General features: G+C 59.5%; 1 protein-coding gene across 1 annotated transcript; it reads left to right on the top strand.

Moving 5' to 3' along the window:
- The first annotated feature begins 6 nt into the window (after positions 1–6).
- On the top strand, positions 7–20,737 carry RABL6 (RAB, member RAS oncogene family like 6). The gene is made up of 15 exons (XM_066366662.1): positions 7–348; positions 6,886–7,020; positions 8,096–8,143; positions 9,304–9,356; positions 10,767–10,858; positions 13,557–13,697; positions 14,012–14,117; positions 15,408–15,511; positions 17,435–17,760; positions 17,899–18,049; positions 18,509–18,694; positions 18,771–18,993; positions 19,222–19,393; positions 19,972–20,030; positions 20,119–20,737. The coding sequence occupies exons 1-15, from the start codon at positions 219–221 to the stop codon at positions 20,296–20,298; spliced, it is 2,106 nt and encodes a 701-aa protein (XP_066222759.1). The 5' UTR covers positions 7–218; the 3' UTR covers positions 20,299–20,737.
- The last annotated feature ends 1,189 nt before the right edge of the window (positions 20,738–21,926 follow it).

Below are 21,926 nucleotides of genomic sequence, written 5' to 3'. Positions count from 1 at the left end.
CCGTTGAACCGGCGCGAAGATGGCGGCGCTGACGGGCGCAGGGCGGCCGCGCCGGTGGCCGAGGGGCCCGGAACTGAGTCGCTGCGGCTGAGCCCCCGAGCAGCCTTCAGAGGAAGTGCCGGGGCGCGGGGCATGGTGCGATCCGCGCCGCCGTCGCCCCCGCCGCTGCTGCTGCTGAGCTCGCGGGCCACGCCGAACTCGGACTAGGGAGCGGGAAGATGTTTTCCGCGCTCAAGAAGCTGGTGGGGTCGGAGCAGGCTCCGGGCCGCGAGAAGAACATCCCCGCTGGGCTGCAGTCCATGAACCAGGCGCTGCAGAGGCGCTTCGCCAAGGGAGTGCAGTACAACAGTGAGCGCGGGCGCGGGCGGGGAGCGCGGGCGCGGGCCCGGGGGGCTCGCCGTGGCGGGGGATGGTGGTGGTGGCGGACCCAGTTCGTATTGTTTCAGGACAGGGTCGAGCCTGGGTCGGTACCGGCAGGTTGCGGGTGCCCTGGCGGGTTCGTTTGGGGCGGGAGGATGAGCGGGCGCGCGCCCCTCGGGCCCCGTGGGTCGTCCCCCGTGGGTCTCCCCCGGGGCGTGCTGGCGCAGTTGCACACCTGCGTGTGCGTTGCACGGTGCAGTGGCCCAGGCCGTGCGCGTGCCCGGTGCGCTCTGCGGCGCCGCGATTGGTCCGGGTGACCCCGTCTGAGAGGGAGGCATGCTTACATAACGTGGGAAAGAGCTCTGAGCTCGGACGGGGGGCGATGGGCTTCTCGGCCCGCGCCAACTGGGGTCATCCCCGCCGGAGGGGCGCTGGAACTCAGCTGGCTCTGGGAGGCGTGAGCCCTCGGGGTGGGGGGCGGTTTCTTTACCGACTTCGTATCTGAAGATGGAATATCACCGACGCCACACCTTCTTGCCATCCAGTCCTGGCCCCCCGGCCTCTCTGTTTAAAAGAAGCATTTTAAAAAGCGATATATTTAGAAAAGCTCCGGGAGGCACAGTGATTCTCGATGTTATTGAAGGAGACCTCGCTTTCCCTATGGGAAAAAGGAGCTATTTACAGCCAGGCCCCAGGATGTTTCCAATCCTCTGTTATAAATTATGTAAATCGGATAGCTTCTAGATGTCTTCTTGACCCCTTTTTAAAGTTTTTCCATCTTGCTGGCGTATTTAAATGCATATATATATATATATATATATATATATATATTCTCTGCTCTTCAGTTTCTTCGAATATTTCCGTATGTGCTACAAGATTTGGGCTTTTCTTCCCCTTTACTCCTTGACGGGGAGCCTGCCAGTCTGCAATGACGTGTTTGGGTGATAATGGGTGATGTTAAGAAACTGATTGCAAAGACTTCTGTGCAGGTTTGAGAGGTCGTTGTTGGTGTGTTCCACTGACAATTTTGTATCATTAATAAGTCAAAACACGTATTTCACAAATCTTTAAAATCACACTTGGATCCCTTATTTAATTTTACAGTATTATTTTAAACTTCATTCCAGTCCTTTGGAGATTAGAGTTGGAAACTGGAAACCGTTCACCCTCTGAAAAGCGCTTTCTCCCTGATGGCCACACCCCCTAGTGTCCAGTGGGCAGGGCAGAAAGAAAAGGAGAAATACCAGCCTCAGGTAGTTGAAGGACAGTTATGATCTCCTAGAACCAAATGCAAGGTGGTGAGATGGAGAGAAATTGGGCTTTGGACCTGAATGAGTTAAAATTGAGAGGGATGTTGTCTCTGCAGTTGAATCATACGCAATTTTAGAACTTCTTGATTTCCTTTATTAGTCAGTAGAATAGAATGCTTTTAGTTTTTATCGTCCAATGTATCTTACTTAGAGGAACAAACCAGCAATGTGGTCATCACAGATTCAGGATTTATATAGTTAAGAGTCGATTTCCAAGTAGGTGTTTCTTACAGAATTTTGTCCTCCCGGGGCAAACAAGTCATTTTCTTTTAGGTTGCTGTGATCGTGTGAAGTAAGTAGTGTCACACAGGCACAGAGTCCTGGTATGTGAACCAATGTGAGTGAGACATTGGACCCTATTTGTAGTTTGGGAGTCGTTGGCATCTAGAGTAGAAGGAAGAATGTGACCTGAGTCGGCTCACCCCTTCTGTGGCAGCTGGACACGGTTTGCCAGCTGTGTTTGTGCAGAAGCTTGAACTGGGCAGCTTCCCAGTGAGTGGGGGCCAGTTGCAGGATGGCCTGTGCTCAGGACTGCATTCCTCACAACAAAGCCACCAGGTGTTGGGACAGCCAGAGTCCTGGCCACCGGATCTCAGGGCTAGAATTTAAAAATGGGCTTGAACTCGTCCTCACTAGAAACCTTTTGGAAGTTGATTTCAGGGCAAAGGGGCTTTTCCTTTAGGAAGTAAACAGCTGGTTTTGGAAATGATCTGACCTGTCCCCGTGGGGCCAGGGTGCAGGTTGCAGGTTGCCGTCCGTGACCTGCCACGTTTCTCTGTATGGATTTTCTTCTCTGGCATTCATTTATTCAGTAAATATTTATTGTGTTCTTCGGTGAGATCTCAGGCGCCGATCTCTGCCTTGTGGGGCTTGCATGCTAGTGGGGGTGGAGGACAGAACTCACAGTGAGGACAGTGACTGTGGGGACTGTCTGAAAGGTTGAGAGCTGTGGAAACCAGATAGAACTCGGAGCCTGTCGGCATGGGGTTAGGGCCCGAAATAGAGGATCCGAGCCGGCCTGGCGGGGCAGAAGGTCGGAAGCATGTGACTGGGAAGGTCCAGGAGGTGTGTTCAGGGCCACGTCACAGTTGTGGGACCAGGTCACAGTGTGGTGAGGTCGGGAGAGAAGCACAGAGGCCAACCAAGCCTGTGGGCCGTCCTAGGGACTTTGTGAATGAGAACTGTGCAGGGTGCTGCGCAGAGAGGTGACTGCTGTCCAGGAGCAGGGGACCCACTGGGAGTTTGTTGTCACAATCCTTGTGAGGTGACGGTGGCACAGCAGAAGGCCACCATGACGATTTAAACCCACATCTCCTACAAAAGTGACTGCCTGTTTGCATGTGAGATAAACCATATGCTTTTTAAATTTTTTATTTATTTGAAAGAAAATGATTCTCTGTTTTTCAGGAAATATGTGAGGATGTCACTTGAGTGAAGTAAATTTTTTTTTAGAAAAACAGAGAGAGGGACAGACAGGAAGGAAGAGAGATGAGAAACATCAACTCGTAGTTGTAGCACCTTAATTCATTGATTGCTTCTCATATGTGCCTTGACTGGGGGCTCCAGCAGAGCCAGTGACCTCTTGCTCAAGCCAGCAACCATGTGGTCACATGCCTGTGATCTCACACTCAAGCCAGGGACCCCACGCTCAAGCTGGTGAGCTGTGTTCAAGCCAGCAACCTCAGGGTTTTGAACCTGGGTCCTCAGCATCCCAGGCCGGTGCTCTATCCTCTGCGCCACCACCTGGTCAGCCGTGCATGAATTAATATTGAATAGGGTTAGAAAAAGATTCATGGGTCCGCCTGACCAGGCCGGGGCGCAGTGGATAGAGCGTTGGCCTGGGATGCAGAGGACCCAGGTTGGAGACCCCAAGGTCGCCATCTTGAGCGCGGGCTCATCTGGTTTGAGCAAAAGCTCACCAGCTTGGACCCAAGGTTGCTGGCTTGAGCAAGGGGTTACTCGGTCTGCTGAAGGCCCACGGTCAAGGCACATATGAGAAAGTAATCAATGAACAACTAAGATGTCGCAATGCGCAACGAAAAACTAATGACTGATGCTTCTCATCTCTCCGTTTCTGTCCGTGTCTGTCTGTCTCTCTCTCTCTCTCTCTCTCTCTCTGACTCTCTCTCTGTCTCTGTAAAAAAAAAAAAAAAAAAAGATTCATGGTCCTGCGGTCGAGCCCCGTTTTCTGCATTGTCTTCACTTAGGAAAACTGACAACAGAAATGGACTGTTAGCGTCTGTCTGGTGAAGAGTGACTTGGCCACGTGCTTCTTCAGTGCAGGCTGCTCTTTCCACTTTTAGGTGAATCATAATTAAAAGTGTCCCAGGTGAATCACTTACTCAGCTTATTCGAGCCAATGTCTAAGGTTCCGAGATTGATTTGCCTTTATAACTAGAGTAGGGGCTACATTTTTTAACAGACGAAACCAGATTTTTATTTTATTTCCAACATGTTAGAGTTTTGTTTTTTTGTTTTTTTTTTTTGTGGCAGAGAGAGTCAGAAAGAGGGACAGATAGGGACAGACAGACAGGAAGGGAGAGAGACGAGAAATATCAATTCTTCGTTGTGGTTCTTTAGTTGTTCATCGATTGATCTCCCATATGTGCCCTGACGGGGGGGGGGGGGGCTACAGCAGACCGAGTGACCCCCTGCATGAGCCAGCGACCTTGGCCTCAAGCTGGTGAACCTTGCTCAAACCAGACGAGCCTGCGCTCAAGCTGGCGACCTCGCAGTCTCAAACCTGGGTCCTCCGCATCCCAGTCTGACGCTCTATCCACTGCGCCACCGCCTGGTCAGGCTCAACATGTTAGAGTTTTTTATAGTTAACTTTTTTTAAATTTTATTTATTTGTTTTTAGATTTTATTTATTCATTTTAGAGAGAGAAAGAGAGAGACAGAGAAGGGGGGAGGAGCAGGAAGCATCAACTCCCATATGTGCTTTGACCAGGCAAGTCAGGGTTTTGAACCGGCAACCTCAGCGTTTCCAGTTGACGCTTTATCCACTGCGCCACCACAGGTCAGGCATAATTAACTTTTAAAATGAATAAATATCGAACTTTAAAATGATTTCACTTCAGGAAAAAGTAAAGCTTTTCACTCTTAAAAGCTTAAAGAGAATAGAAAACAAGTGTGCTTTAAAATTGGTGAGGATGGAAACGGAAATTGTATAGCAAGATGGTGAACAGAGAAGTCATGTTCGGAAGAGAGCCTCTAGAAATGAAAACACGGTTGTTAAAACAAGAAGTCAGCGTAGTACGTAGTTCTGCTGAAGAGGCACGCGGCACAGAGGTTCAGCAGGTCCCGAGACAACCCCGTGGGTCGCTGGGAAGATCAGCGAGAACCGAGAGGAGATCGTGTTTGAAGGAGAAGCTGAGGATCTCCCCATAAGTCATGAAATACAGGAAACTGCAAGATGTCCGAGTCCAGGGTTTTAAAATCATCCCCAGCTGGACACAGCATTGGAAAACTTCAGATCAGAATCAAAAAGAAAAATGGTGGAAGCAACCAGAGCCAAAGGCTGCCTTCAAGGGGTTGGCGTGGGAGGGCAGCATGGCTACAGTGACCCCGGGGGCCTCAGGGACAGTCGGGTCAGCCTGACCCTCACGCCAAGTAAGCAGCTGTTCAGGAGTGACTGGTTAAACACTTCCAGTCCAGAGTAGACATCTTACTGTGTGTGGGCTGTTACCGAAACGAATGCTGAAGGGTGTGCTCTAGACCAGTGGTCCCCAACCTTTTTTGGGCCACAGACCGGTTTAATGTCAGAAAATATTTTCACAGACCGACCTTTAGGGTGGGACGGATAAATGTATCACGTGACCGAGACAAGCGTCAAGAGTGAGTCTTAGACGGATGTAACAGAGGGAATCGGGTCATTTTTTAAAAATAAAACATCATTCAGACTTAAATATAAATAAAACAGAAATAATGTAAGTTATTTATTCTTTCTCTGCAGACCAGTACCAAATGGCCCACGGACTGGTACCAGTCTGTGGCCTAGGGGTTGGGGACCACTGCTCTAGACAGATGGAAACGGAGCTCAGAGGAGCCGTGGGCCTCACCGGGCAGGCGGAAAGCGCAGGCGTGGGCGCGTGTGGGCGAGGCTGCACAGCGTCGGCTCTGCTGATGACTGATGACTGACACGAGGAAATGTACACAGAGAGACTAGGATCCGGGACTCCACACGTCACCCAGGGTGGAGCCGATCAGAGTTCCTTGTTGCTATTTAAGAGGAAGACAAACTGATTAACTTGAGACTTGATTACAGCAAAAGGTGAACATTAACAGCTTAAGAGTTACCATCCAAAAAATAGAACTATACCGTAAGTCTTCCAAGTACCAGGCGAAGAGAGGAGTGAGAAACGGTGCACAACATAGAAGAAGGCGGCAAAGGGGGGGCAGCCCTTGTTGGCTCCGCTCCAGCCTCCTCCTGGTGCCCGCCTGCCCCATGGCTCCGCGTGGCGCCCCTGACTGCCATCCTCTGACATCTTCCCAGAGCAGATCAGATTGCGCGCCCTGGTGCTGAACCTGCGGTCTCAGGGGCAGCTGGAAGCCCACACTCCCGCGTTGGAACTGCCGACTCCGGCCCCTGCATGCCCTCCCACCCCTGCTTGTCCCACTGGCCCATGGTGGGCTGTCTCCAGCCCTGCCCTGTCTTCCCACATCTGCGCCTGGCCCACGGGCCACTCTGGAAACAGGTGGTGACAAAGGGGACAAAATAGAACACAGACATTCTCCCGTAAGCCCCACGCGTGGGTTCAAATTGTGCACTGAGAATACAGAGCTGAGGAAAGTAGGTGTAGAATCAGTGGGATCTAGGGAACTGCGCCGCCCATGTCCAGCAGCCCAGCCTTGACTGTGGCCCTGGGCCCTGGCCCTATGAGCCATACCAAAGTCCAGCTCGAGGGGAGACGCTTTCCTGTGCGGACTGTTTGAGCAGGTGTCACTGTGCCAGTCCAGGAGGAAATGGCCCCCAGGGCTCCCAGGACCTCTGCTACGGGACAGGGAGGGAGAGCAGAGCCCCGGCTGCCCTGGGGGTGCTGAGCGGCACTCGTGGGCCCCCCGGGACTCTTGTGTCCGCCATCCACCAGCCCACTCCCACTCCCACTCCCGGTGGGCAGTGTCTGCGGGAGAGAGTGTGCGCACACAGACTGCGGGGTGGAAGGTCGCTGTGGTCTGTGTGCTGACCCGAGGTGCCCTTCCTCCCTCCCGCCAGTGAAGATAGTGATCCGAGGAGACAGGAACACCGGCAAGACGGCGCTGTGGCACCGGTTGCAGGGCAAGAAGTTTGTGGAGGAGTACATCCCCACGCAGGAGATCCAGGTCACCAGCATCCACTGGAGCTACAAAAGTGAGGGCGGGCGCCCGGGCGGGGCGGGCAGGGCCGGGTGGGACGGGCGGGGCAGGGCAGGGAAGGATGGGCGGGGCGGGGGTCCAGCGGCCCTCTGCCGGGTGGGGGCGGTTGTTCCGTCCCATTTCTCCATCTTTGTTCCCCAAAGACACCTTACCTTCCTGAGCGTGTCATCGTCCGGGAAACTGGAGGTGTGTGGGAGCCCTGTGACCTCAGAGGGGCTAAAATGGCTCTCATTAAAGTTGCTTTGGAGGCGCAGGGGCTCTGGGGGGGAGCTGGTCCCAGGCCCCACTCCTGAGCCTGCAGACCTTGGAAAGGCAAAAGCTCCGCTCAGCACAGGACACGTCCTGGGGAGCCGGCCCCTCGGGCCGCGGCTGGTGTGCCCACCGCTGGTTTGTTCCAAGGGCAGCAGGGACCCTCGGGCCTTCCCTGCAGGTTTTGAAAGTCCCTGTTCCTGGAAGGATGCGACAGCCCCCCCCCGGCGGCCTCGCAGGCCTAGCTAGAGCAGCGTGCCACCCACAGGGAGCAGAGGGGCTGCTGGGTGTTTGGAACATTGCTTTTTATTGAGAAGGTCTAGTGGGTTAAGAGCAAGACACACAGGGCCTTTGTAGTAGGAGTTCCGAGTCCCCCTTAGTGACAGCCAGGCCATGTCCTGGGACGACTGCAGGGACGGGGGCTGGCTCCTGTGTGCCGGCCAGGGCGACAGGAAGAGGCTGCACCCCTCCCAGCCAGGGCGACAGGAGGCTCTGGGCAGCAGAAGGGGCTGCACCCCTCCCAGCCTGGGCGACAGGAGGCTCTGGGCAGCAGAAGAGGCTGCACCCCTCCCAGCCTGGGTGAGGCCGGTGGGGCAGGGGCACCGTGGTTCCCTTCAGAGCCCTTGGGGTGGGGGGTTCTGCCATCTAAGGAGGGCGCGTCCCAGGCTGCAGCACGTGCAGAGGTCCCAGGCAGGAGCTCTGTGCCCTGGGACAGCACCCGGGGGGAGGCCTGTATCTCCAGTAACACCTGGACCACCCCTGGAAACCACCCTTGTGGCACTGCAGGTCACTGGAGTACTAATCTTCTTTTCTTGTTTTAGCCACTGATGACATCGTGAAAGTTGAGGTGTGGGACGTAGTTGACAAAGGTAAATTGTCTTGATTACAACTGCGTTTCTTCATGCGCTGTTAGTGCTGTAAGGAGAGGGGCTCTTCTTCCTACGCCAGGCTCATCTGCATGTCCTCGTCCCGCGGGGTCCCTGTCAGGCTTAGTGTCAGCTCCGCCCACTGCACATGGTGGGGTCACCAGCAGTGTCTTCTCACAGGAGCCCTGGTCATAGGAAGTCTGGGTTGCTGCTAACGTTTTGGGTAGTGTCTGGGGGCTGAGCCCACTCCCCTGCATCTGTGGTGGACGTGGTGGACGAGACCTGGACACAGCAGTTCCCTGTCAGGGACCGAGGTCTGTCCTGCTTCAACACCTGTTTCACCCAGGGCAGTGGCTGAGACCATCGCTGAGCTAGAGGAAGTAGCCTTCTCTCTGCCGCTCCCACTTGTTACTGCTGGACAGGGTCAGGAGGTGGTGAGGGGCCCAGGAAGAGGCTGTGAAGAGACACAGGTTTTTTAATAAGTGAACCCCAGTTTTTTTCTGGAGGGTTGGTTTGTTAGTTGTGCCTGGCCTGCTGCTCTGAGCCTGGGGGACCCTGGAATTGGTGTCCTTCCAAAGGACAAAGGTGTCCTTCCTCTTCAGTGAGGAATAGCCGTGCAGGGAAGGGCGGCTCCGTATGAATTAGGAGTGACCAGCTCCAGCTCCGTGGGCCTTCCGGGCCCCACGTCCACCCTGTCCTCCTCAGCACCGGCTCCAGGGGCCTCCCTGGACTCAGGCAGCCCCTCAGAGGCGGGGCTAGCCCGTGCTGGCCAACTCTGTGTTTTCTGGGCTGGGACCTGGTCAGTCCTAGAAGAAAGTGCCCACATTTGAAGCCAAACCTGATGGGGGCTTCAGGGTGGTCTCCAGAGCAGCCACTGCTCCTCGGCCTGCCCGGTACCTGCAGGGCCCGGCCCGGTGTCGGCAGCCCGCTGGGGCCTTTCTCCCGGCGGGGCCGGGGCAGCAGAGCCGCCCAGGAGGCCTCGCGGGCATCCCCGCCGCATCTCGCTGCCAGCAGGGGCTCGGCTCCAGAGTCTCCGGGCAGCGTGGTGCCTGCTAAGGGTGGGGGCTGGGCTGGCGGGCAGTGGGAGACGGGCAGGGGTGCTCCTGCCTCTGGCCACCCTTGGGCCCAGAGTCCACCTGGTGACTTGTGTGTCTTTTAACAAGGAAAATGCAAAAAGCGCGGTGACGGCTTGAAGATGGAGAACGACCCCCAGGAGGTGAGTGGCGTCCTGCCCCCGTGGCCGTGGTGGAGGGCGCACGGCACCCAGTCCTCAGACTCCTCCTGCCCGTCCCAGCTGCTGGCAGCACCACATGCCGCCCGCGGTCACACTGGAGTGGCTGGGCCCGCCAGAGCCCTGCTGCGTGTCAGTTATCAGTGACCCTGTCAGACCCTGTGCGGAGTTTGAGTGACCTGAGAGGGACTCAGGCAAACTGGCCAAAGTGTGTGTCCCTGTCACAGAGGCCTCTCAGGTCTTGAAAGCACAGGACATGCCCACACGCTGTGGCCCGGGCACGTGTGGGCGTGAGCACGTCTCCCTGTGGGCTGTCTCACGCAGCCCTGGACACAAAGGTTGGGGTGACCAGCACCCTCTATTCTGGGGCAGCTTTCCCATTGCTTCCTGGGGCTCTGCTGCTGTCCTGATGCTCGTGGGCAGCCTCCCTGCTCCCCTTCCTGGTGGGAAAGTGAAGGGCCGCCGGCCTGTCTGTGTGGCGTGCGGCCACTGCCCCCAGCACCGCGGCCGCTCTGCCCGTCTGCCCCCGGCACCGCGGCCGCTCTGCCCGTCTGCCCCCGGCACCGCGGCCGCTCTGCCCGTCTGCCCCCGGCACCGCGGCCGCTCTGTCCCTCTGCCCCCGGCACCGCGGCCGCTCTGTCCCTCTGCCCCCAACACCGCGGCCGCTCTGCCCGTCTGCCCCCGGCACCGCGGCCGCTCTGTCCCTCTGCCCCCGGCACCGCATCTGCTCTGTCCCTCTGCCCCCAACACCGCATCTGCTCTGTCCCTCTGCCCCCAACACCACGGCCGCTCTGTCCCTCTGCCCCCGGCACCGCATCTGCTCTGTCCCTCTGTCCCTCTGCCCCCGGCACCGCGGCCGCTCTGCCCCTCTGCCCCCGGCACCGCATCTGCTCTGTCCCTCTGCCCCTCTGCCCCCGGCACCGCGGCCGCTCTGCCCCTCTGCCCCCAACACCGCATCTGCTCTGTCCCTCTGCTCTGTCCGTCTGCTCTGTCCGTCCGCTCTGTCCGTCTGCTCTGCCAGGCCCTCTGCAGACACAGCTCTCAGGGCTGGAGTGCGTGTCTTGCCTGGGCGCTGAGGCCCCAGCACTCTTCTCCTGAGGGGTGGAAAGTCGGGACTCGGAGCGTGGGGTGCTGCTGGTGGCCAGTGGAGAAGACCCCGCCCAGGTCAGGGGCAGAGTCAGAGTGGCCCCAGAGTCTGCAGTAGTTACTGTCAGACCCTTTGAGGCAAAGTTTTCCGACCTCACACGAGATAATCTTGTATTTACATACTGTTTTCCAAAATAAAAATAGCTGTTATCTTTTCAGATTGTGAAAGCCCTGTTCAGCCTTTTCCAGGCTGTGTGGGACCCCTGCCCTCAGCTCCGTATCTCATGCCGGGTTCCCTCCTGTCCCCAGGCAGAGTCCGAGATGGCCCTGGACGCCGAGTTCCTGGACGTGTACAAGAACTGTAATGGGGTGGTCATGATGTTTGACATCACCAAGCAGTGGTAAGGGGGCTCTGGCTGGGGGTGCCGTCACCGCTTCGAGCCCACACCCCCCTTAGGGGCACCCATTGGTCCAGCAGATGGCAGCTTCACTGGCATCACCGCTGGTGCCAGGTGCTTGTTGAAGGCCTGCCGTGGTCTGTGCACGTGGGCATTTCTGCCACACAGAACCCCTGGCCCAGCCGTCTCTGGGCATCTCCACACGTGGACATGGGGCCAGTGTGGAGGTGTTCACGTCTGTGCATGGAGGCAGCTGGCTGAGGGCAGGCGGCAACACGCGTGCCTCCCACACCAACTAAAATCTGGCAGAGTCAAGTGGCACTTATGTTGGGGGCTCCCAGGAACCCCCCCCCTCTGACTTGTGCTGGGAGGATGCACAGTCAAGATCCAGGCCAGAGGGCTCGTTCGGTTAGTGTCACCTGGTCAGTTAGGGTTGCCTTGGCGAGAGGCTCCAGAGCAGGGTCGGCAGGTGAGGTGGGGGGTGTGGGTGGAGTGCTGGGCACCACCTCCCAGGGCCTCTGTGTGGAGCCACGTGGGATGCCACCTGTGACGTGTTTGTGGGAAAGCCGGGGACACGGTGCCCATCCTGCTTGGCACTGGGACTCCCGGCTTCCAAGGGAAGGCAGGATTCTGAGTCAGCACACGCGGCCTGGTGCCAGCCCAGGGCAGCCCCACCAGGGAGAGCCTTGCGGGTGGGCCTTTCTTGGGTGGCAGCTTAAGATGGTGCAGGAGGAACTGACAGCCGGCTTTAGAAATGGCCTGTGGGAGTTCAGCCTGCCTGTCACCCTGCTGCTCCACTGTTGCTGTCGTCCCTGTCCCCGGAGCCCACGCTCATGTGCAAGTCCCAGCGTCTGGGACGGCAGTGCTGAGCATCGCACACGCACTCTTCCCCCCGCACTGGGGTCTGCACATGCTGCTCCGCCTCCCACGGGCACCCAGCAGTGACTCGGGTCCAGGAGTCTGGTGTGCACTGACCACCTGCAGCACATGTATGACAGGCCACCACACGCACGCTTCCCCCCGCACTGGGGTCTGCACATGCTGCTCCGCCTCCCACGGGCACCCAGCAGTGACTCGGGTCCAGGGGTCTGGTGTGCACTGACCACCAGCACATGTACGACAGGCCGCCACATGCACGCTTCCCCCCGCACTGGGGTCTGCACATGCTGCTCCGCCTCCCATGGGCACCCAGCAGTGACTCGGGTCCAGGGGTCTGGTGTGCACTGACCACCAGCACATGTACGACAGGCCGCCACATGCACGCTTCCCCCCGCACTGGGGTCTGCACATGCTGCTCCGCCTCCCATGGGCACCCAGCAGTGACTCGGGTCCAGGGGTCTGGTGTGCACTGACCACCAGCACATGTACGACAGGCCGCCACACGCGGCAGGAAGCACGGTAGAGATGTGTGGAGCAGGGTGGTGGAGCTCCGAGCGTGTGTTTCACAGAAACACACCTGTGTGCAAAGCAGCAGCTCCGTGCTCCTCAGGGACACGCCAGGGAAGACCAGTGCTCTTCCCACAGGCACTGCCAAGGGTCAGCCCAGGGGGTCAGGTGGCTTCTCCTGTGGCCATTTCAGTGTCGTGGAAGCCTCCTGGAGCTTTGCTGGACGAGAGTAACCTGCAGTTGCTCCAGGAAGAGCAACCCTGACAACTGCGGGTGGTCCCACATGTGCCAGTGGAGGCCGGCACACAGGACACGCAGGCTAGCACGCAGGCCAAGGCGGGACGCAGTGGCAAACACTTGTTTGTGAGGCCATGAGACCCGGGCACTGGGCCTTGGCAGGCAGGTGGTGCCAGGCTGGGGGCCCAGCTGTGGTCAGACAGCTGGGACTCTTGAGTCGGTGTGCCCTGCGCAGGCAGAGCCTGGGTGGTGGCCCAGAGTCCTGTTGTCTCGAGGACAGAGAAGGCCGAGTCAGCCAGCGTTTCCACGTGGGCCTGCGGCCTGAGCAGGCTGTATCTGCGAGAACAGGGCACCCTCAGGGCAGGAGAGCAGTGACATTTCTGTCTTTGAACAGTTTCAGGGACACGTGTATAAATAAAACAACAGGTTGTAAATGTGGTGCACACTATACTTTCCACTGATTTGTCCTGGCTTTCTGTGGATTAGGGAAGATTTGTCTCAGTTCTATCAGTTGCTCCTTGCATGACGACCCTGTTAAGTGGGGCGACTGCTAGCCCCACAGGAGGTGTGGCCCTGTGCCGGGGACGGCGAGAGGCCCTCATGTCACTGAAGAGCAAAGCCCTGAGCCAGCAGAGGGGACACTGCAGAGAGTCCTGTGGGCCTCGTGACCTGCAGAAAGGATACACACTGGAAGGGGACTCAAACACTAAAGAGGGGCTTGGCCTGACCTGTGGTGGCACAGTGGATAAAGCGTCGACCAGGAACACTGAGGTCGCCGGTTCGAAACCCTGCACTTGTCTGGTCGAGGCACATAGGGAAGTTGATGCTTCCTGCTCCTCCCCCCTCTTTGAAATGAATTAAAAAACAAAACAAAACACTGAAAAGGGGCAAAACCAAAGACTGTGCTGTGGGTTGGAGGTGGTGTGAAGCCTCGAGGGCAGGGCAGGGGGCACTGAGTGGGGCCTGTGGGCACACACTGCCTGCACTGAGGCGGCCCGTGGGTCCAGGCCGCGGGCTTCACTGGGCACGATCTTGGGGCTGCAGCTCAGGTGGGTCTCTCCTCACATACGCCCCAAAGGACCTTCAGCTACGTCCTGCGGGAGCTCCCCAAGGTGCCAACCCACGTGCCCGTGTGTGTGCTGGGGAACTACCGGGACATGGGCGAGCACCGCGTCATCCTGCCCGACGACGTGCGTGACCTCATCCGCAGCCTGAACAGGTGGGTGCCGGGGGCAGGGCCTGGGCGTGGAGCTGCTGGGTGGTGTGGGAGGTGGACACGGGCCCTGCGGGGGGGGGGGGGGGGCAGAACCGCTGCGCGACAGAGCGGGACTGAGGACCCAGGGTGGCGGCTGCTTCCTGGCTCCAGGCAGGCCTGGGAGCGGAGGGTGCATGAGCCACGTGCAGACGGTACCCGGTGGGCACTCGGCTAAGGTCTAAGCCCAGGGACCGGGGCCACGTGGGGGCAGGGGCAGCGCAGCCTGGCCCAGGCGCAGCCCTTGGCCCACACAGCCTGACTGTCCTCTCTGCGAGCAGACCACCGGGCTCCTCCTACTTCCGCTACGCCGAGGCCTCCATGAAGAACAGCTTTGGCCTGAAGTACCTTCATAAGTTCTTCAACATCCCGTTCCTGCAGCTCCAGGTGAGCCTGGCCCTGTCCTCCCAGGAGCAGAGTGTGCGTGGCTCCAGACGCCGCCTGGCACAGGGACAGGCCGCTCCTGAGCCCCGAGCGTGAAGTTGAGCGCATGGCTGGGAGCACCTGTCACCACTAGACTTGGATATGCTTGTGCTGGCAGCCCCAGGATGGCCCGCCTGCCTCCTCCCATCTGCCGGGCTGGCCTGGCACCCAGGCTGTTCTGTAACCATAGTAGCTGTAGGTGCACATGGGCATCCTTCTCAGGCCGAGACCTGGACACCTGGGCCAGCTGGTGCTGTGGCTGCTCCTCTCATCCTGGGCACTGACCCCTGCACTGTGCCCCTCCGGGCCTGGTGCCCATCTCTCTTCACTGTGGATGCCCACACCACAGCCCAGCTCCTCGGACCCCCGTTGCTGGGTCCACATTTTTTGGTGCTTTTGTCACAACCATGGAAACCATCAGCCCCTTCAGGAAACAGGAGGCTCTGTCTTCACTCTGGGGTCCTTCTCCGTCCCACCCTACACAAAGCAGTTACTTTGCTTTGGGGCAGTAGAGATGACTGTCTTTTTATCATGTCATAGAGCAAGGCACATGTCCACATGCTGACCACCAGCTGCTGATCGTGGCCCCTCTGCAGCGGCACTGGCCTGCCCTCTTTCTCCAAAAGGACAGGAACTCACTTGCGGACTGGCGGTCTTTCCTTTGCCCTCGCTGCCTTCTTGTTTAGAAAGAGTCACAGACCCCATGCTTTGAGGTGGCTGGGGCCGGGGTCATTGCACCTGTTCTTTCTCGGCTCCCTAGTGTCACTCTTCATCATTCAGCTTTTTACCCAAGTGTGACATGCACACCACACCCCGGGTGGGTTCTGATGGTGGCTGGCCCCACGCTTCCTGTATCTGGTCTTCGGCACCACGGTGCCGTACCACACGGCAGCACGTTCTGCAGCTGGTGTGCGCACGAGGGCTGTGTTCTGACACCAGAGGGACAGGTGTCCCTAGTCCCCACTCTGGAAATGAGAAGGCAGGAAGACTGCTTTTCAGCCAGTATGGAGACATCTTGAACCTTGGGGCACCTTGTCTCTCTGGGTGGCTTGTCCCTGTCCCGGACGTCATAGCCACATCAGGCACCTGAGGTGTCGTGCCGGCCATTGGGATGAGGCTATGTGGGCCTTCAGGTTCCGTGGCCTGTGCTCAGCTGCTGTTGGTTCATCAGTAGCCAGCCACATGGAGCCACGAGGCCGGCAAGGAACGGTCACCGCAGCAATGTCGCCACTCGGGTCCACTTTCTTCCCGCAGAGGGAGACACTCCTGCGGCAGCTGGAGACAAACCAGCTGGACATCGACGCCACGCTGGAGGAGCTTTCGGTGCAGCAGGAGACCGAGGACCAGAACTACAGCCTGTACGTCAGCCGCAGGGTGGCCTGAGGCTGGGCCGCAGTCGGGGCTCTGCGGGGAAGGGGATGGGGCGTCTGCACGCAGGACCAAGGCCCAGCATCAGGGTCTGTGCAGACGAGACCGCAGGGTGAGCACCCCCATCCTGGGCACACCTGTTGGCCTGGGTGACGTGTGGCTCCAAAAACCCGGGTCCTTCCTGCCATGAAGCTAGTGGTGCCCAGAGAAGAGGTGCCAGCCCCACAGGAAGGGGGTAAGGGTGGCCCTGCTCTGAGGCTTGCAGCCCTTCCGTTCCTGGATCAGGGTTCTTTATTATTAATGCTAACAATGAAATATTTAGAGTAAAGGAAGCACTTGTCTAGAACAAGTAGATTAAATTTTAAGTGAAATCCACCTTCCCGTGGGAAGAGCTACCTGTCTTCTGCAGGGGCCCCTGAGGATGGGGAGTTGGATGCCCTGAGGCCCTGCCCCCTGCCTGCCCAGCTTGTTGGGGCCAGGCCCCCTTAATTATCCTGACTGGACCTGCAGGGGCTGAGAGCTGGTGGGCATTGCTGGGGACCGTCAGTTCACAGATGGCTGCTCAGCTGCTGTCCAGACAGACACCTGGCTGTGGGAACACAGGCACACAGGTGGGGCAGCTCCTGACGCTGCCTCCGACGCTGCCCAGGCCGGCCTCACCCGGCAGCCGCCTGGTACGTGGTGCCAGGTGCCACTGACCGGGCAGCATTCCCCTTGAGTCTCCAGCAAGACTGGCCACCCTGACGTTTTCTGGCCCAAGCCTCCACCCATTTTGAGCACAGGTTGAGGGTGGTTGGTCCACAGAGACCGCCTTGATCGTGGGAGGACTTGGGATGGGAAAGAAACCTTCCGGTCCTGGTCAGTGGAGGGAGGGTCCCAGAGCAGGTGGTGACTGGCCCTGTCTGTGTGCTACGCGGCCGTTGTACCTGCAGGAGGGCGGCTGAGTGGGTGGGAGCAGCACCTCGGCCCTGCAGTGCCCAGAGCTGGTGGCTGCCTGTTCGCCCTCCACGGCTGCCAGGAGGGCATTTGCTGTCTCGGGGTGGGCGAAGGTCAGGGCCCACCTGTGCTCATGGCCCCTGGCTCTGGCTGTGGCCCAGGCGGGACCTCTGTACCCCTCCTGCCTCTGCGGCAGATGTCTGGCCCAAGGGAACTCCCAGAAGCAGATCTGGCTGTTGGTTCTGGAAGTTGAAGAGCGTTTCCTGCCCGAGGGAGCCATGCCCTGGAGCAGCTGCCCGCTGCTGAACCACTGCTCTGGCTGCCCGGCTGCTGCAGCGTTTCCTCGGAAAGCGTGGGCACCGAGACCGCCAAGCACACTGTCCCCTGGGTAGACAGCATTGGTACCCCGCCACCCGGGACTGCTCCTCTGGAAAGAGAGCACAGTGGGGCTTGGCAGGCATCCCTGTGCCTCATCCAGAGGAGATGGGGGCTGGCCAAGCGCTGGGCCAGTGTCGTGCTGTGCCGTCAGAGCTGGACTTCACTGCTGGCCTGCATCAGACCCCAGCCCCAAAGTCCAACCTAAGGGTGACGGGGGTCAGTCTAGACAAGCCCCTCCCTGTCTCCAGGTACTGGCTCTTCATTCTAGACCTGTGTGAAAGCCCGTTTCAGAGAGGAACACGGTGGCCCTCAGCTTGAGGACAGCAGGGCTTGTCTTTGAGGTGTAGACCTGTGACCACCACAGGAGGCTCCTACCTGTAGGCCAGTCCTGCCATCTGCACACAGGGTCAGGGCGTGCAGGTGGTGTGAGTCTGGCTGCCTGCCAGCCCGCCCCTTCCAGACCCTCTACCCTGGGATGCTCTGCTGGACGCCAGGGGCCATGAGGACCACTGAGCCTGAGGACAGGGACACCAGTGTCACTGCGAATGAGGGAGAGATGAGGAAGGTGGGTTTCTCACTCCTGCTTTTTGTTCCCCCAGCTTTCTCGAGATGATGGAGGCACGCAGCCGTGGCCACGCGTCTCCCCCGGCCGGCAATGGGCAGAGCCCGTCCTCAGGCTCCCAGTCGCCGGTGGTGCCTCTGGGCGCCTTGTCCACCGGGAGCTCCAGCCCCAGCACGCCCCAGCCAGCCTCGCAGCCGCCCGGCCCCGGCCCCGCCCCCTCGGCCGGCCCCGCCCCGCCGGCCCCCTTGGAGGCCCCGCCTCCCTCGCAGCGCCCTGTGGCTCCAGCCCCCGCCCCGAGGCGCAGCATCATCTCCCGGCTGTTCGGGACCTCGGCAGCCAGCGAGGCGGCCCCTTCACCCCCAGGTAGGCTCCATGGCACCCCTTCCCAGTCCCTGTGAGCCTCTCCTGGCCGGGACAGGGTCCTCTTCCTCCTCCTGGGTGGGCAGCTTGGCGGCAGAGTCACACGCGGAACTCTGCTTGCACTCGACCCTGTGGACGCAGATCCGGTTCCGGCTGCAGAGGCCCCAGCCCAAGTCCGGGATGTGGAGGATTTTGTTCCTGCGGAGAGCCTTGACCACAGCTTCCTGGAGGACGTGCCCTCCACAAAGGACGAGAGGAGAGCCGGGGCTGATGTCCCTCAGGACAGCGACAGGTGAGGGTGGCACCGGGCCTTTTAGGAGACATGGACCTGGGCCCTCGGCTCTGCCCACACACTCCCCGCTGGTGCTGCGCCCCAGGCAGGCTGGCCCACTCTGCATCTCCAATGTCACCATGTCCCACTAAAAATGCAGAATGAGAGTGAAGCCAGCACTGTGCTCCTCCCTGAGCGCCTGACACCTCCTGCCCTTACCCTTCACTCTGTGTCCCCGCCCCTACCTCCCGCCCTCCTGCCCACCTCTGCGCTGCCGCTGCCACAGCAACGGGGTCTCCACAGGGCAGCCCCCGAGACTGCCCCAAAGGAGGTTGTCCTTTACTGTCCATTCCCACAGGCACGGGAGTGCCAAAGGGAGCTGCCCCAGTCAGTGTCCACTGCCCGGGGTTCCTGGGTCTGGAAGAGCCGCCGGGGGAGCCAGGTGTTCACAACATCTGCCTCCCTTCCCCTCCTTTGCAGCGATGGGGAGGCCCTGGGAGGGAACCCAATGGTGGCAGGTTTCCAGGACGACGTGGACCTTGAAGATAAACAGCCCACAGGTCCCATCCCCAGGGAGAACATCACTCTTTCCAATGAGGAGGTAGCAGGAAACCCCAAAGCCACCACCCTGGCCCCCCAGAAGTGCTCCAAGCCAGAGACCAAACAGTATGTGAGGGACCGGGGGCCCCACCCCCAGGGGGAGGGGCAGATACAGGCCCCTGACCATCTCCTTGTCCCAAAGGTCCTCCACAAAGGGCTCAAGGCCACACCGGCACACAGCTCCCAGGACAGCAGGGCCCCACGGGCCCCTGGCTGAAGGCTCCTCTCTCAGGGGTGAGGAAGGGAAGGAGGGACCGGCTGCATCGTCAGAGAGTGACCCTGAGGGGCCCATTGCCGCACAGATGTTATCCTTTGTCATGGATGACCCCGATTTTGAGAGTGACTCAGACACCCCACGGAGAGCGGTGAGGAGCCCCAGCACACGTCGGGGTCCGGGATGGCGGGAAGGGGTGAGAGCGCCAAACACTGGGCGATGCCTGTGCCCATCATGGTGGCTGAATGCAGGGGCTTCAGCATTCTGGCTGCCACACAGATCAGGTGTGGCGCCCCTCAGGGAGGCTTGTCACCTGCCCAGGACACGGGAGAGCCTAACTACAGGGGTGACATGGCGGCCCCCCCGCCTGTCCCTCCAGGATGAGTTCCCTGTGCGCGAGGATCTCTCGGATGGGACAGATGAGGACACCAGCCCTGCACAGCCACCCCCTCCCCCGATGACCCCCGCCTCTTCCTTCAGAGTGAAGGACGACCTGGATCTCTTTGGGTTGGGGCTGGAGGAGACCGCCTGCAAGGCGAGCAGTGGCGAAGGTAGCTGGGCCTGGTTCTCGCCCTGGGGGTGGCCCTGCAGGGCACAGCTTCTGACCCCCTGTCCATCCCTTTTCACTCCGGGGGGCTCTCAGAGCAGTGGGGTTGCCCTACGGGCCAAGCCAACTGTCATTCATTTTCCTGCAAAGCCCCACCTCAGGTGCTCCTCAGCCCTGCTTGGGGGGGTCTAGCTGTGCTCTGATGACTTCCCAGACTCTCAGGGTTGGCCTGGGGGGGGGGGGGGGTAGGATCAGGCCGAAGGGATCTGTCCAAGTGTCCACATCGGAGGCGTTTGGTGGTTGTGGTGTCTGCCATGGTCTCCAGGCCTGATGAAGGCTCTGTGGCTCCTTGGCTCCGGCCCTGTCCCCACCCCTCTCTCTGGGTCACGTGAGCCCTGCCCTGCCCCAACTAGCAGTGTCACCTGGGACGTGTCCTAGAAGCTCCTGGTCCCCGGAATGGAAAGGACCTTCAGAGTGTGATAGCATACCCCCTCCCCCACTGGAGGCGGAGGGATAGCTGGTGTGGGCTCCATGGGGCTCCGGTTGCGATGGGGGGGCTGACGCTATGTGCCCTCCGTGCAGATAAGGAGGGCAGGCCTCCCTCCAAGGAGAAGAAGAAAAAGAAGAAGAAAGGCAGAGAGGTACATCCTCTCCCAGGTGCCATGTGGGTGTTGGGGGGGTGAAGCTATGGTCGCCTGGCCCTCGGGTGATGTCATGCTGCGCCCCCAGGAGGAGGAAAAGGCCGCGAAGAAGAGGAGCAAACATAAGAAGAGCAAGGACAAGGAAGACGGCCACGATGACCGGCGGAAGCGGGGCGAGAGGACAGCAGTGGACGAGCTGGAGGCCTTCTTGGGGGGCGGGGCCCCGGGCGGCCACCTCCGTGGGGGCGGGGACTACGAGGAGCTCTAGGCCCGGCCACTGCCCGGGTGCATGCTCACTCGACTCGCTAGGGGCGCTGGGCCCGCCCTGCAGGGTGGGGGCAGCGGGCGGCGCCCCGGTTGCTTCTCAGGGAGGGACTAAGGCCCAGGAGGCTAGGGAGGTTGTTTACAAAGGCGCGAGCGCCTTGGTCAGCGCCCAGCTCCTGCTCGCCCTGGCCCAGCGCATGCGGGCAGGCTCAGCTTCCCGCGCGGCTCCACCAGGGCTGCGCACCGCTCGTCCCGGGGCCCTCTGGGACGTCTGCTGACTCGGGGCAATCGCAGCACGTTTCCTGGGGGAGGCTGCGCCCGGGCAAGGTGTTCAGTGTTGCACCTGCTTGGCCACGCCACCGGCCGGAGCCAGGATGTTCTCATATCACTTTTTTTCCCTTTCCATACTCACTCCAACCATAAAGCTCTCCTGTTTTACTGCTTGTCTGTGCTACTTACTCGCTGCTCGACTCCCAGGGTGGTGAGGTGGGACTTGTCTGCAGGTCTCCTTTGCTCCTGCTCATCTCTGGTTGTTGGAAAAAGCCTGAGCCTCTTGCTGTTTGGCCAAAGAATCTTTATTGCCAGAAGGGTGACTGCCCCCTGGGGTAGGACATTCCAGCACCCCTGGCCAGGAGTGGTCTTTGGAAGACTTCCCATCAGGTCCAGCTCTGGAGAGCCATGTGTTTTCCAGGCTGGGCCAGCATGACCACTGTCTTATGTGTCTGTCCCAGTCCACTTAGGCCAGGGCTGGGCAGCTGCACCTAGGAATATATGGGGGTGTCCAGCTCTCCGAAGACAGGTGTGTGTGCCTCTTAGGCCCTGTTCCCCTCCAGCTGCTTGCAGCACCCAATCCTGCCCACTACCAACAGCTGCCATGGGAACCACTTGGATACTGGAGCTGCCTCTCTCTCCAGGGGTGGGCAAGTTGGCTACCAAGCAGGAGGGCTGTGACTGGGCACCCCTTCCCAATCCAGAAACTTTCCCCATTCTCTGTTCTTAGAGTTGTGAACCTGGTATTGGCTGGAGGGGGAGGGGGTCCAGTAGGACATTCGTCACTGAGCAGGCACCAAGCTGTTGTGTAGGGACTTCCCTTAGCCCACAGCCTATCCTTGTGAGGTCAGCTATCCTTGTGAAGCCCGCAAATGTGGGGATGAGGTCAATATGTCTTGGACTTGCCCAGGGCCTTATGTCTCACAGACTCATAATAGGAGAGGCCTATTCTTTACAGCCATGGGTTCATGATCCACTCTGCCCAGCTAGAATGTCCCCTGGCTCAGCGTCTTGTTAGGGAGGGGGCCAGCAGGGCTGGAGTGGGTCACGTGCAGGCCTGGACACTGGTGGGGGGGGGCAGCTTAGCATCCTAGGGAAAGGCTTCAGGCCCTGGTCTGGCCTAGGGGACATATGGCTCCGGGTACCTGCAGAGTTTGGCACCTTCAGCACTGCAGCACAGAGCCAGCAGGGCGGACGGATAGCAACCCATCTGCTCCTGCCTGGGCTCAACCCCAGGTGTGAATTCCGGGAGTGAAATTTAGAAGCTGTCCACAGCCCTGGCCAGGGCTTGGGGCTACTCCAGATCCCTGCTCCCGTACCTTGTCAGACCGCCAGCTGCCAGGCAGGAACTGGCAGGGTCCG

The sequence above is a fragment of the Saccopteryx leptura genome, chromosome 2 (genome assembly GCF_036850995.1).
Source record: "Saccopteryx leptura isolate mSacLep1 chromosome 2, mSacLep1_pri_phased_curated, whole genome shotgun sequence".
Lineage (NCBI taxonomy): Eukaryota > Metazoa > Chordata > Mammalia > Chiroptera > Emballonuridae > Saccopteryx > Saccopteryx leptura.
The sequence above is the reverse complement of the archived record's forward strand: the minus strand, read 5'-3'. Positions and strand labels throughout refer to the sequence as shown.